Source organism: Chaetodon trifascialis, chromosome 8 (genome assembly GCF_039877785.1).
Source record: "Chaetodon trifascialis isolate fChaTrf1 chromosome 8, fChaTrf1.hap1, whole genome shotgun sequence".
NCBI classification, from domain to species: Eukaryota; Metazoa; Chordata; class Actinopteri; order Chaetodontiformes; family Chaetodontidae; genus Chaetodon; species Chaetodon trifascialis.
The window spans coordinates 6,694,468-6,706,114 of NC_092063.1; the positions used below are offsets into that span (position 1 = coordinate 6,694,468).

At 41.1% G+C, this 11,647-nt stretch overlaps 2 protein-coding genes and 1 pseudogene across 2 annotated transcripts; 1 reads left to right on the forward strand and 2 right to left on the reverse strand.

The window, feature by feature from the left end:
• Window positions 1-1,301, reverse strand: LOC139335338 (CMRF35-like molecule 1). The gene is made up of 4 exons (XM_070968895.1): window positions 1,239-1,301; window positions 771-1,136; window positions 470-530; window positions 1-381 (listed from the first exon to the last, which is right to left on the reverse strand). Exons 1-4 carry the CDS (start codon window positions 1,291-1,293, stop codon window positions 204-206), a joined length of 660 nt encoding a protein of 219 aa, XP_070824996.1. The 5' UTR covers window positions 1,294-1,301; the 3' UTR covers window positions 1-203.
• A 2,794-nt stretch (window positions 1,302-4,095) lies between these two features.
• Window positions 4,096-6,412, forward strand: LOC139335312 (acidic mammalian chitinase-like; annotated as a pseudogene).
• A 536-nt stretch (window positions 6,413-6,948) lies between these two features.
• Window positions 6,949-9,647, reverse strand: mfsd4ab (major facilitator superfamily domain containing 4Ab). The gene is made up of 10 exons (XM_070968893.1): window positions 9,418-9,647; window positions 9,113-9,311; window positions 8,634-8,876; window positions 8,373-8,535; window positions 8,093-8,208; window positions 7,777-7,950; window positions 7,526-7,673; window positions 7,372-7,442; window positions 7,146-7,266; window positions 6,949-7,043 (listed from the first exon to the last, which is right to left on the reverse strand). The coding sequence occupies exons 1-10, from the start codon at window positions 9,645-9,647 to the stop codon at window positions 6,949-6,951; spliced, it is 1,560 nt and encodes a 519-aa protein (XP_070824994.1).
• Window positions 9,648-11,647: the final 2,000 nt, after the last annotated feature.

Sequence of the window (11,647 nt, forward strand, 5' to 3'; positions counted from 1 at the left end):
ACTGATTGGATATTCAAAAGTTGGACCCAAAGTTATCTTAGGCCCTGGCACTGAAATTAATGAGCTTTTAATCATTTAAATACAGAGAAAAAAAGAGTCTGAAAGCAGCTTTTTCACTTGGTTTATTTATCAGCTTAATTCACACACTAATAGAGCGTCCACTGGAAATGATTTTGCAGCCCCGGTATGACCGTGTTTCTAATTCACCCATGATTTGAAATTATGGTTTTGCCAAACGCGGTCATAAATATTTGAGTGCTGATGTTGAAATGGTTGGCGCTGCCGCATTTTCCAGCCCATATCCTCCACGCAACGATATGTGTCGACACCAAACAACACAACATTAAAATAAAGAGGATCCAACGCAGAGTCGCCCACCAGCTGGTTCGAATAGAGAAATAAACTGGGATTAGAATGATTTACTTTTGTTGTACGTGGCATTTAACTGTTCAGCACAGCATATCCTCACCTTAAATCACCTTGTGTCACTGGTGATGAATTGGTTGGTGTGGTGGTGGGGCTCGTTGTCACTGTGGAAAAGAACATATGCATTAAAAATCATTAACACCTTTCTCCTAGAAAATACAGTTATACACTACACTACTAATCATTACTATGAAGTTTAGCCTAGAAGTTAGAGTCAGTTATATGAGCTTCTGTCTTTCTGGGTCAGTGATAAATTAGTACTATCAAAGCAGGAAAATCAAGAAGCTGCAGTCGCACTGCATCGCATATGACAAAGTGACTGGGCTAACCCAGCTAGAGTATACCTGAGTGGGAGACACGGAGCGTTACACCAGTGTAGACATTCTTTCCATATCTGGCAATGACACACCAGTACATATCCTCATCCTTTTCTGTGAGCGATGTCATAGTTACAGTGAAGACTCCTGCCCTCTTATCATCTACAATGGACCATGTGTCACTCGGCCGGCTCCTGGGTGTTTTGGCCACTATGGTACAAAATTCATATATCTCTCCTTTGCACCAGTACTTAGAGCGTTCTCTGAACCGATTGTCGTACTGACAAGAGACTGTCACGGATCCCCCGTATGCTGCTGTTACCACCTCTGGAGCAGACAGCAGAACCGAGTCCACTGCATGCTTTGTAAGCCAGAAGAGACAGAGAACTGGAGCTGCAAAATGCAAAAAGAGATTTCACATGATGGTGTGAGTTAATTGTTCTTTCTAGCCTGCCATTACACAGCCACAGCATATATATAAAAAGCAGCTATTACCATGAAAGAAGCCAAGTAATATCCCTGAGGTCCTCATGGTGGGAATGAACAGCATGAAGCAGAAGCAAAGTGAGCAACATTTAGAGGGTTCCTCTTATTTCTCCCATGTGGTGAAGTTGTGCAATGAGGTGGTGAAATCGAGGACTTAATAATGTTTACTTGCGTAGGTTTGCGTTTGCATAGGCATTGCTGTGCTGAGATCCCACGGTGCATAAAAATTTCTCCTGTCTCTTGTCTTCCTCTGCTTAAGACACTTTGGAGTGGCACCTGCACGGCCAGTTCATTTACATAAACAGCAGGTGGCACTAAAGACTTGACTGTCAGAGGGCATTATATGGTCAGTGCAGTACTGAGGAAGGAGGCTTCACTTCAGCAACAGGGTTCTCACTGGAGTGCTAAACCCAAAATTCAGTGAGCGTATTCTAAAAAATATAAAAAGGGTAGTGCATTACGCATTGCATCAGTCTTCCTGTTGTTGAACAGAAATCTGTCTTGAGGAAGCCTCAACAGTCTATCTATCTATCTATCTATCTATCTATCTATCTATCTATCTATCTATCTATCTATCTATCTATCTATCTATCTATCTATCTATCTATCTATCTATCTATCTATCTATCTATCTATCTATCTATCTATCTATCTATCTATTTGTGTAGCATAATCACACTTTGTAAAATGTTTTTAAAATATTGACTGGAGACATCATTTGCTGTGGGACAAACAATATTATCTTTTGCGCCATTGCCTCCCATCAGCTGCATTTGTCTGAGTATGTCCTCCAGCTTTCGTTCATCTAATTTGACTCTTTACCATTTTGAGCCCGTGTACATTTTTAATGGCTTTATAATGACGTACATAACTAATGCCATGTATTATCATAAACGATTACACTCTCAGACTTCTTTTCACGGGCTTTGCATATCACATTCGCAGTGTTGGACTGTGCTGTTTTCTGAGGAGTTCAGTCATGCAGACACGAGTTGACTTAATATCTTTGATTATGTCACAGTTCGTGATGCATTTCGGTCGTTTCATCTTGATCTTTAATTGATAATTTTTTCTCTGTAACAGCTAACAAATTGCTCCTTTATAGTCCATATAAGAAAAACCAATAAAGACTTTTTCAGTCCAAATTAAATTGGCTTGTCAATGTAACAATTATGGTAAGAAAAATCCTTTAAATAACAAATAAGGCATGATATATTATAGTTGTGTAATCTGACTTGATTTTGTCAGAGTGCGGTTCATGTTTAGGTTGGCTGACATGTCTTTGGATCACACTGAACTTCATGCACCATATTATAAACCATTACTTTTAGTTGAAATCGGTGGACTTCACAGTACATTTCTAGATTTTCACGGATTTGTGAGCTCATAAGGACACTGGAGTGACGCTAATGTGTCCTTTAAGGTCAAGCCACAGAGAAAAAAACGGAACTGTGTCGGTGACACATGGTGGTGAGTAAGAAAGCGGCACAAAGGTTTCAACACCGACAGGCACAAATCTGTATTTGAAAACCCCCTCTGTAACTGTGCTTTATTTAACCTCTTAAACCCATGGATTGGGTAGTATTAGCTGGTAATTGTGGCATTGAAACAAGACTGACTAGCCTCTACCACTTATTATGAAACTCATTTTAAGCTTGTGAATATTCAGGCTGCTGTTAGATGAGGTCAAAGTATTAGCATCATTTTCCCTTTAACCGAGCAGACGTATAATGTAAGTACACGTGTGACGTGAAAGATTAAGATTTGATTTGTACCTCAGGGGAATTTTTAACTTCCCTGAGATGATGAAATAACCCTGGTGAAAACTTGAATTGGACTGCTTTCACTTTTAACTAAGAAAATCAGTGGCTAAATGAAACATCTCACTTCTAGCCCGCAGCATTTATTTGTCATCTTTTTTAATTTTTGAGAAACGCTGTGAAAATCAGGGTTGTTCTAGAAAAGCAAATGGCTTTACTTTTGCTTCGAGGCTTTGGCTGAGCCAGGTTGTTTTCTGCTGACACCAGCATATCTGTCTTTAAGTATTGCATACAGTAAACTGTTAGATAAGAAGGCTGCATTATAATGGAAGCTAAATGATCAGATAAGTTCTCCATTTACCATGTGGATGCTTTGGATTTTAATGCGAGTCCCTCTCCATGACACATCAGAATCCTCCTTTCATCCTGATTAGAGTTGTCAAACATATTTATCATCACGTATCTGCAGTCTAGACAGTGATTCAAAGGCAATTTTAGCTGTTGCTTGTCTGGGTTGATTTCTAATGTTTTATGTCACAGCTGCACAGAGTGAGTACATTTACTGCACGACATGAAAGGAATATCTGATAAGATATCACAGATTTATGCACTTTAGGTACCTAACAAATAAACATCTGTCTCTCCTTTTGTTTTCCTGTTTCCATGCATAGATACGCCGCTTTGGAAAATAGGATTTATACAAACAGATTTTTCTTCTTTCTGATATGAGCTGAGAATATTTATTACAATTTTTGCAGCAGGACAGCCGTAATTGGACAAACATAAACATTTGTGACAAATTCTTCTGTGTTTTTTGCCGTTTTGTGTAACTTCTGTAACAAGTCTTTCATATTTTCTGCATTGAATTTGCTTTGGATTCTGCTTGGTTTGGATAAATGAGCCCTTCAGGAGAAAGCGCACCTGTGGTGAATATGCCTGCAGGTGTGATAAGATCACATATTTCTCCTCGAATAAGCACATTTGATTATCTTCTCTGAAAGAGTCTTTTGCAAATTAACACCTCTTGGGCAGGTGACCTGTTGTTTTTTTAAACAAATGGGGTGTGCATACAAGTGAGTGCACCTGTTGACAACTTCCTAGTTGTCATGGGTACTGTACTCTGTGCTGCTGTAGTGTGAAACACTCCTCTCTTCCATGTGCAGCAGATGGTCTCCTGGTAATTGCTATTTAGTGCAAACTGCATATACAGTGGGGCGGCACGGTGGAGCAGCAGTTACTGCGCGTGCCTCACAGCAAGAAGGTTGCCGGTTCGATCCCTGGGTTGGGCGGGGCCCTTCCGTGTCCATGTTCTTCCTGTGCATGCGTGGGCTCTCTCCGGGCACTCCGGCTTCCTCCCACAGACCAAAAACATGCTCATTAGGTTAATTGGTGACTCTAAATTGTCCTTAGGTGTGAGTCTGAGCGTGAATGGTTGTCTGTCTCTAAATGTTGCCCTGCAATCGACTGGCGACCGGCTCAGGTTGTACCCCACCTCTCGCCCGTTGACAGCTGGGACAGGCTCCAGTCCCCCCGCAACCCCGAGATAGTCGGTATAGAAGATGAATGAACGAATGAATGCATATACAGTATAGTGCATCAATGTTTAGAGGGCAGTTTTGAGCATTTTTTCTGGTAAATGTCTTGTTGCTCAAAGATAACCATGTGACTCTTAATTTCACAGCTCTGGCTCTGCTGCTGCACATGCAGCTCGGTAAGCAACCTGAATTTGGGATACAGCATCCTTGTACATATTTCTTACTATGGCCATAAATGGCACTGCATCATGTGTTTGGTCTGGAAATAATTTCCTTTGAATCAAGGGCTCATCCTTCACACTGTCATGCTTCGCAAACTGGGTGCAGTGCAGAAAACCTCCTACCAATTATACGCCCAATGACATCGACCCACGCCTGCACCCATCTTCTGCATGCCTTCACCACCAGATAGAACAAGCGACTGGCCACCTATGAGTGGAATGATGTGGAGCTTTACAGTTTGAATGCCGTGGTTCAATGCCCTGAAAAACAAGAGAGTCAATGAAAAGTGTTTGTTTCACTTGTAAAAAAGGAAATAACTAAAGTTTCATTAATAAAGCACAGTTAGCAAAATAGAAGTCATTCATATTTGTCCCTGCTCTGTAAAATGTCGACTTAAAGACTATTCTGTCTGTTGACTGAGGGAAATTTGATCTACAGGGTGGGATAATCTACAGATATCTGCAGACTTACCACTCTAAACAGTGGATATTTGCAGTTTTAATGCATTTATTTGTTCCAACATTAGGTTTTCACAAATGGTTTTGAGCCCTGCCAATCGTCAGAGCCTCATCAATTCAGTCATTTCATTCCTGAGAAAGTATGAGTTTGATGGGCTTGACATTGACTGAGAATATCCAGAGGAGGCCAAACGGAAGAAAAATGTTAATACTTTTCTCAGGTTTTCTTCTGTATACTTTAAATAATTTCTTACCTGATAGAAAATATACCTGTTCAAGCTTGCCTTGAGTTTTTGGCAACACAATAAATCCCTGGGGGGGTGGGGGGGGGTTCCCACTGTACCTTGCTGAATAAAAGATACATGAAAGAAAAACTCACAACCTGACCATGTTACAAATCACAGATTGTGATTCCCGGAGTTCAGTTAACACTAAATATTTTATATCCGTTGACATTCAACAGGAGTAGAGAGCTGCCGATGAGAGTGAGGCCAAGCAGAGCAACAAGGCTTTTCTTCTGATGTATGCGGCTGTGTCGGCTGGAAAGGACATCATTGATTCTGCTTATCAGGATCTAAGCATGGCCAGCAAGCATTTAAAGCAATATGTGTGACACGTCCAATTTTATCCACAGCAACATACACATGGCTGAGTTCTTAAACATGCTCAGGAACAGTTTTGATTGACCGAAATTAGGCCTTTATAAAGACACCTGCAGTACTGCCTACATCCACAAAAGTTGTTCCAGAGCCATGTACATATGTTTCCAGTTTCTTTGTTCCGGGACTGAGAGGCTGATTGTTGGTTTGCATAATAAGACATCACTCTTAGGAACCCTGCTATGGCGTTGGAGCACCTATTGCTGATGCCGAAACTCCAAGACAGCCCACGCAAGAGGCTGGAGAACTCGTTCACTTTGAGGGACACTTCATCATCATTGTAATAAAGAAAAAGCTTGTTTGGACTCCTGATGAGTTCCTAGACTGTCATGAATGCATTGTTTTGTGAAATTACTGATCTACGACTTTGAAAGATGGAGCAACTGAGGTTTGGAACCAAGCCCAGGATGTGCCATATGCCTACAAGGAAAACCAGTGGGTGGGCCACGACAACATCGAGAGCTTCCAGCTCAAAGTAACAGAACCTCACAGAATACTTGTTTTACCATTTGACAGGCCAATCTGTTGGCGGGTGTTAATTACCTCTGAGCTAAAAGTGTTTCTCAATATCCATTACTTGTCAAGACTTTAAAGTTAAATATTATAAAATGTGAAAGCAGAATGTGACAGGAGCAAATGTATCAGAAGTTTTGTATTTGATCCCTGTTTTAATACACATACATTACATATGTTGCCTCGTAGACGCGAGCTATGCAAAAGACACATGAAACATTATCAAAACAAAAAATTACAATTAAAATGGACAACAGAAAAAATGTAGTCTACATGCAATTCTAATCATTATCCTTGTATTGTGAATTTCAAACCCGGATGCAATACAAAACAGACTACCAATCCACAATGTAATGAAAACTGTCGGTGATTTACAAAACAATCAAAGAGTGTGAACTATAACCGTAGCACATTTTGCTTTGCAAATACCACGTCATTTCCAGCACAATGTCTGCACAACATTCATTCAGTAGGTTTTGGAAAAAAAAACATTTTATGTCTTTGACAATTGATTGTTGTAATACTTCCTCCTCTACAGTAGCCAGTAAGGTACAAAACAGCTGCTGGCGCTCTCAGCTGGACTCGCTCTCCTCTTTCTGTTCTGTTCTGGCGGATTCATTCTGCTCCGTTGCCGGTTCCTCCACCATGGCTGACTTTTTCGTGGTTCCTGTTGGGATGCAGAGGGGGTTGGAGCGGGAGGTGATGAGTTTGAAACGAATGAACACAAACCATCAGCAGCAGTGTATGAGGGTGCTGGTGGATACTGAACCTGTGAGGTAATTTCTGTGCATTCGATGGAACAGCAGGAGAGCGATAAAGAGGATAAAACCGATGCAGGCGATTATCATTCCACACAGCATGAAGCTGTAGCTGCCTTCAGTCTGCATAATCTGGGGATGAGACAGCAACATTAAACTACTGAACATGAATCTAAATCTCCACTGGGCTTTTTTTTTTTGCAAGTTTTTCTATAAGAATGCATTTATTGGACTTACTGAGCCAATCAGAACCTGCATTACCATCTCTCCCATCCCTGCACTTGTCACCAGAACTGATGTTGCACATCCTGCACAAAGAAATGTATGGTTTATTTCCTCTGCTTTTATTGACTCCACGACTCATCATTGTGCTATAAACACTTCACTGTACCCTGATAATCAAGGATGTCTTCAGTATAGGCAAGCATACAGGGGAATATGCTGCTGAGGAAAAGGCCACATAGACAGGTCCCAACAAACAGAAAGATGCTGCTGGTGTAGAAAATAAGCAGCATCAACACAGTAACAATAGCACCTGCCTGTGAAAGCAAAGAAAATAGAGTACAATCAATTCAGTGTTGATATCACAAATCGTTCGAGCTTTTATCGTGTACGTCTCATCTATAATGTGAAGGCACTTACAATGTTGAACATGAGCAGTCTCACAGGCTGGAAACGGTACGAGAGGGGAATGGACAACAGGCGCCCAGCAGTGATCGCAGCCCAAAAGATACTTGCCAGGTATCCTGCTGTCTTGTGTGGCAGCGACAGAGGTGGTGCCACACCGTAGGTGTACACAAAGCCGGCGTATGCACCCTGAGAAGAAAAGGCAGATTCTCTCATGTGCTTTACTCTCTGTGTTTTATGTGAAATGGATTTGGTACGCATTCATAAAATTTCACGCGGAACACAGTTTGTGAAATGCTCGTTATATTATTCATCTGCACCCCTCACTCACCACAATACCATCGGTCATGAAGAGCACCATCCCGCCAAGGATATGAATCATAAAGAAGGATATTGGCAGCCCGCGCAGGTTATCATTCTGACAGCAGCTAAAGATATCCCCATGGCCTGTAACAGAGTGAAAAGTCACAAATGACAGATTGTAGCACACAAAATGGCATTTATTGTGTTTTTTTTCATCTAAACTGACTGAAAATCCACTGAGGAAAGCATGCATTATTCATCTTGAAATAGGGTTCCTATATAAAAATCCTCTTTTTCCATGTCTTCACCTCCAGTTTCGTGTTCCTTCGGTTCCACGTCAGGGCCCTCGGCCCCCTGCTGGTTCTCCATTGCTAGTTCATCTTTGTCCAGAAGTCGAGGACTGCTGCTGGGGCAACATGGGATCAGCTGCTCCCGATACATCAGGAACAGGACTGCCATGGGCACGGGCAGCTGGGAGTGCACAAATAACATTCACCTTTTGTCATTTTCAACAGTTAAATGAAATATGTGATCAGGTATCTCTCATATATATCTGTTCAGTGTCTTACATTAATGATTGCCATGATCCAGAAGGCGTACTGCACAATGGATTCTTCTTCCCCTCCCTCATGGGGCAAGTGGCTCTGAGTGATGTTGTGCTCTGCAATCGGACTGTTTCTCAGCATGTTCCTGAAATGATGCATGATCTCAGTGCCATTCCCTGTGTGATTCCCACAGCCTGTCTCTGAGAGGAAAGGATCTGCAATCAGTGGGCTCACCAGGGCTCCGAACCCAATGAAGAAATGAAGAGCCTGTAAAAAAGACAAAGGTCAGAGACATGGCTTACTGTGGTTTATATTATATGATTGGCTCATGACTTGACTACTGAACATACTGTGCAATTGCAAAATTCTTGTTAACTTGCTACATTTGAAGAGAAAGACAAATCAAATACTCCTGAAGCTCTCCAAAATATAATTTATATAATATCTGAAATGTGGATGCTATCATGTCAGGACTTGTACAGATAAAGCAGAGGCTTTTTCACCTGTAAGAAAACAGCAGAGTCCTTCTGATAGATGGTCACCAGCTGTATGTTAGCAATGGTGTCAATGATGCCCATCGCCAGTCCAGACACTGCCATGGCGATGGCAAGCACGAGAACATTATTGCAAAAAGGGATGATGGCAAATATTACAGAGATGATGAGAGCGGAGATAAATAAGGCAGATAGAGCACTGAACAACCTTTAAGAAAGAAAAGAGACAGACACAGTTGTAAAGATTATCTATCTTCAGATTATTTTGCAACCAAACACAGCAGAGTCTTGGGATGTGGGTGCACCGTACTTACGTCCTCTTGAAAACACCGCCCACGGAGCTGCCAATCAACAAGCAGAACTGCTGGGAGAAGAATACCCAGGTAATCTGGCTAAGTGTTGAGTTTGTTTGACACTGCAAGTCCAAAATTGTAGGTCCGAGGAAAGCAATGCAGAGTCCAAAGCTGAAGAAAACGCTCCAGTAGGTCAGCGTGTGATGGGCATTCCTTTTGAACAAAGTTAGGATCCGCTCGTCCACAAACATCTTGGCCACAACGAAGGTACCTCAGTGAAACAGACTGCCAAGGGTTGCTTTTAAATACGGGACAGCAGCTCGGTGAAGATTTGTGGATGCTTGTTGTAGTATAATGAGTTTCTTGGTCTCTTTTTAAAGCTTTTAGCTCCCTCCTCTTTGGATTGCTTAACTGAAAAGGATGTCCTCTCGAGTTAATGGGTGAAGTGGAGATTCTTCCAGCAATACGACCATTTGAATTGTGTCAATGATTAGCAATGAAAAAGAGCCTGTGTTGAAATGCTAGCAGAAACCGTGAATTTATATGTCATGGCATTTCCAACCCTATCAATGGAAAACGTTTCAGGAAGCAATGACGCATAGGCTTCTCATGGACAGGTTGTCTTTTCTTTCACACCTGGACAACCCTGCAGCAACTCATTACGAAAGACCTTTGGGAACTAATAATTATATAATGTGCTATTAATGAAATTATACAAAGTACAATTAAATCTACTCGCACTCTTTAGTGATCATTCATGCAGTGCCACCATCACATTAAAATTCACATCGTTGTCCAACCTTTTGGTCGGTGCACCTAGTAGGTCAAAGTTTCCACCTATCCGGGGAAATACTTCAACACCTACCACATGGGTTGGTGTGAGACATTCATGGTTCCCAGATGATACGTCCTACTGACTTTGGTGATCTAACTTTTCCTCTAGTGCCACCATGAGGCTGACATTTCGATTTGGTTGGAGTAAAATGTCTCAACAACTACTGGATTGGATTAGTATGGATTGGTACAGTTTAGTTTATCACCAAATAAATTCACTTTGCGTCACCTGTATTTCACGATTGATGCTAATTCGTAAATGTTAGCATATTAACATACTAAACTAAGGTGCTGGTAATAGCAAACATTATATTCTACCTACTTATTCTTTCCTAGCCAGCATGTGTGTGTGTGTATGTGGGCGAGTCTAAAGTTCACGCCACTGAAGATGGACAATATGTGCGATATGACACTGTAATGTTTAGCTTGACCCAGTTTGATAATGGATGTCAACTGGTGAGGAAACTGGCAGATGCTGTGCATGTAAAGACTACTACATGATTTAGATATTTCGGATTCTTCCTCCGTTCTCCGGATTTAAAAATGTATTTCATAAGGAATATCGGGGAGGAATGTGTTGTATTACTTGACCATCAGTGTTATGAATAAAAGAAATGGTTTAAAACTTAATCCCTTTAATGATTACATGGGAGAAGCAAAGCTCTACTGCCTGTGGCCAAAGATGGGCTTCCGGCAATGTCGGAAAACTAAGGGAAAAAAAAAAACATTATTTAAACCGTGAATTTAGTCATCTTTACATTAAAAGGCACCATAAAAGGCACTATGAGTTTTGTGTCTAAATATCTGCATGATGATGACACCAATCTTTATGTTTGTTTTATTGTATTATTTTTTTAAGAGCTATTTTATGCTCCCAGCAGTTATTTTCTTGGTTCTTAGTCTTGCTACTACAGAGACCCAATTAGCTACTTCTGAAGTTGATTTGTCTCTAAATAGTATGATGCATGTCTGTGTTAGCTATCTGATTTAAGAACTATGCTTCTCTGTCTCTGTCATTGTGTCTTTGTAGACAGTGTTGGATGCCAGGATCACACAGCCTGCAAAGCTGAGATGTGTAACTGATTTGCAAACATGCCCAGCAAGGTGGAGATGCTGGTAAGGAACTAAACCCTGAGAAATATATGTGTTTATACAAAAGGCATTTATTAACATCCACTTCCTCTTAGGGAGATATGGCAACACAAGACGGCTTCTCCAGGTAATTGTCAACTAACGTGGAAGGGAGTGTTAAAAATCAACAGCAACTTCTAGTTACTGAAGTAGGACATCAGTTCTTGAACAAACGTATTATTTACACAGGTTAGATTAGGAAGCGGCACTGTGTGCTAGCTAATTAAAGAGCAAAAAATGCCTTGAAAATGAACTGCTGCGCATTTTATGAAGGTAAATGTAATGC

Excerpts from the sequence above, each read along its gene's own strand:
- mfsd4ab (XM_070968893.1), bottom strand. The coding sequence starts at position 9,647 with ATGTTTGTGGACGAGCGGATCCTAACTTTGTTCAAAAGGAATGCCCAT. Across the intron at positions 9,312-9,417 it reads GGCGGTGTTTTCAAGAGGAC|GTTGTTCAGTGCTCTATCTG; the intron begins GTAAGTACGGTG and ends TCTTTCTTAAAG. Across the intron at positions 8,536-8,633 it reads GGATCATGGCAATCATTAAT|CTGCCCGTGCCCATGGCAGT; the intron begins GTAAGACACTGA and ends GTGCACTCCCAG.
- LOC139335338 (XM_070968895.1), bottom strand. The coding sequence starts at position 1,293 with ATGCTGTTCATTCCCACCATGAGGACCTCAGGGATATTACTTGGCTTC. Across the intron at positions 1,137-1,238 it reads ATTACTTGGCTTCTTTCATG|CTCCAGTTCTCTGTCTCTTC; the intron begins GTAATAGCTGCT and ends TGCATTTTGCAG. Across the intron at positions 382-469 it reads GTGACACAAGGTGATTTAAG|CTGGTGGGCGACTCTGCGTT; the intron begins GTGAGGATATGC and ends TATTCGAACCAG.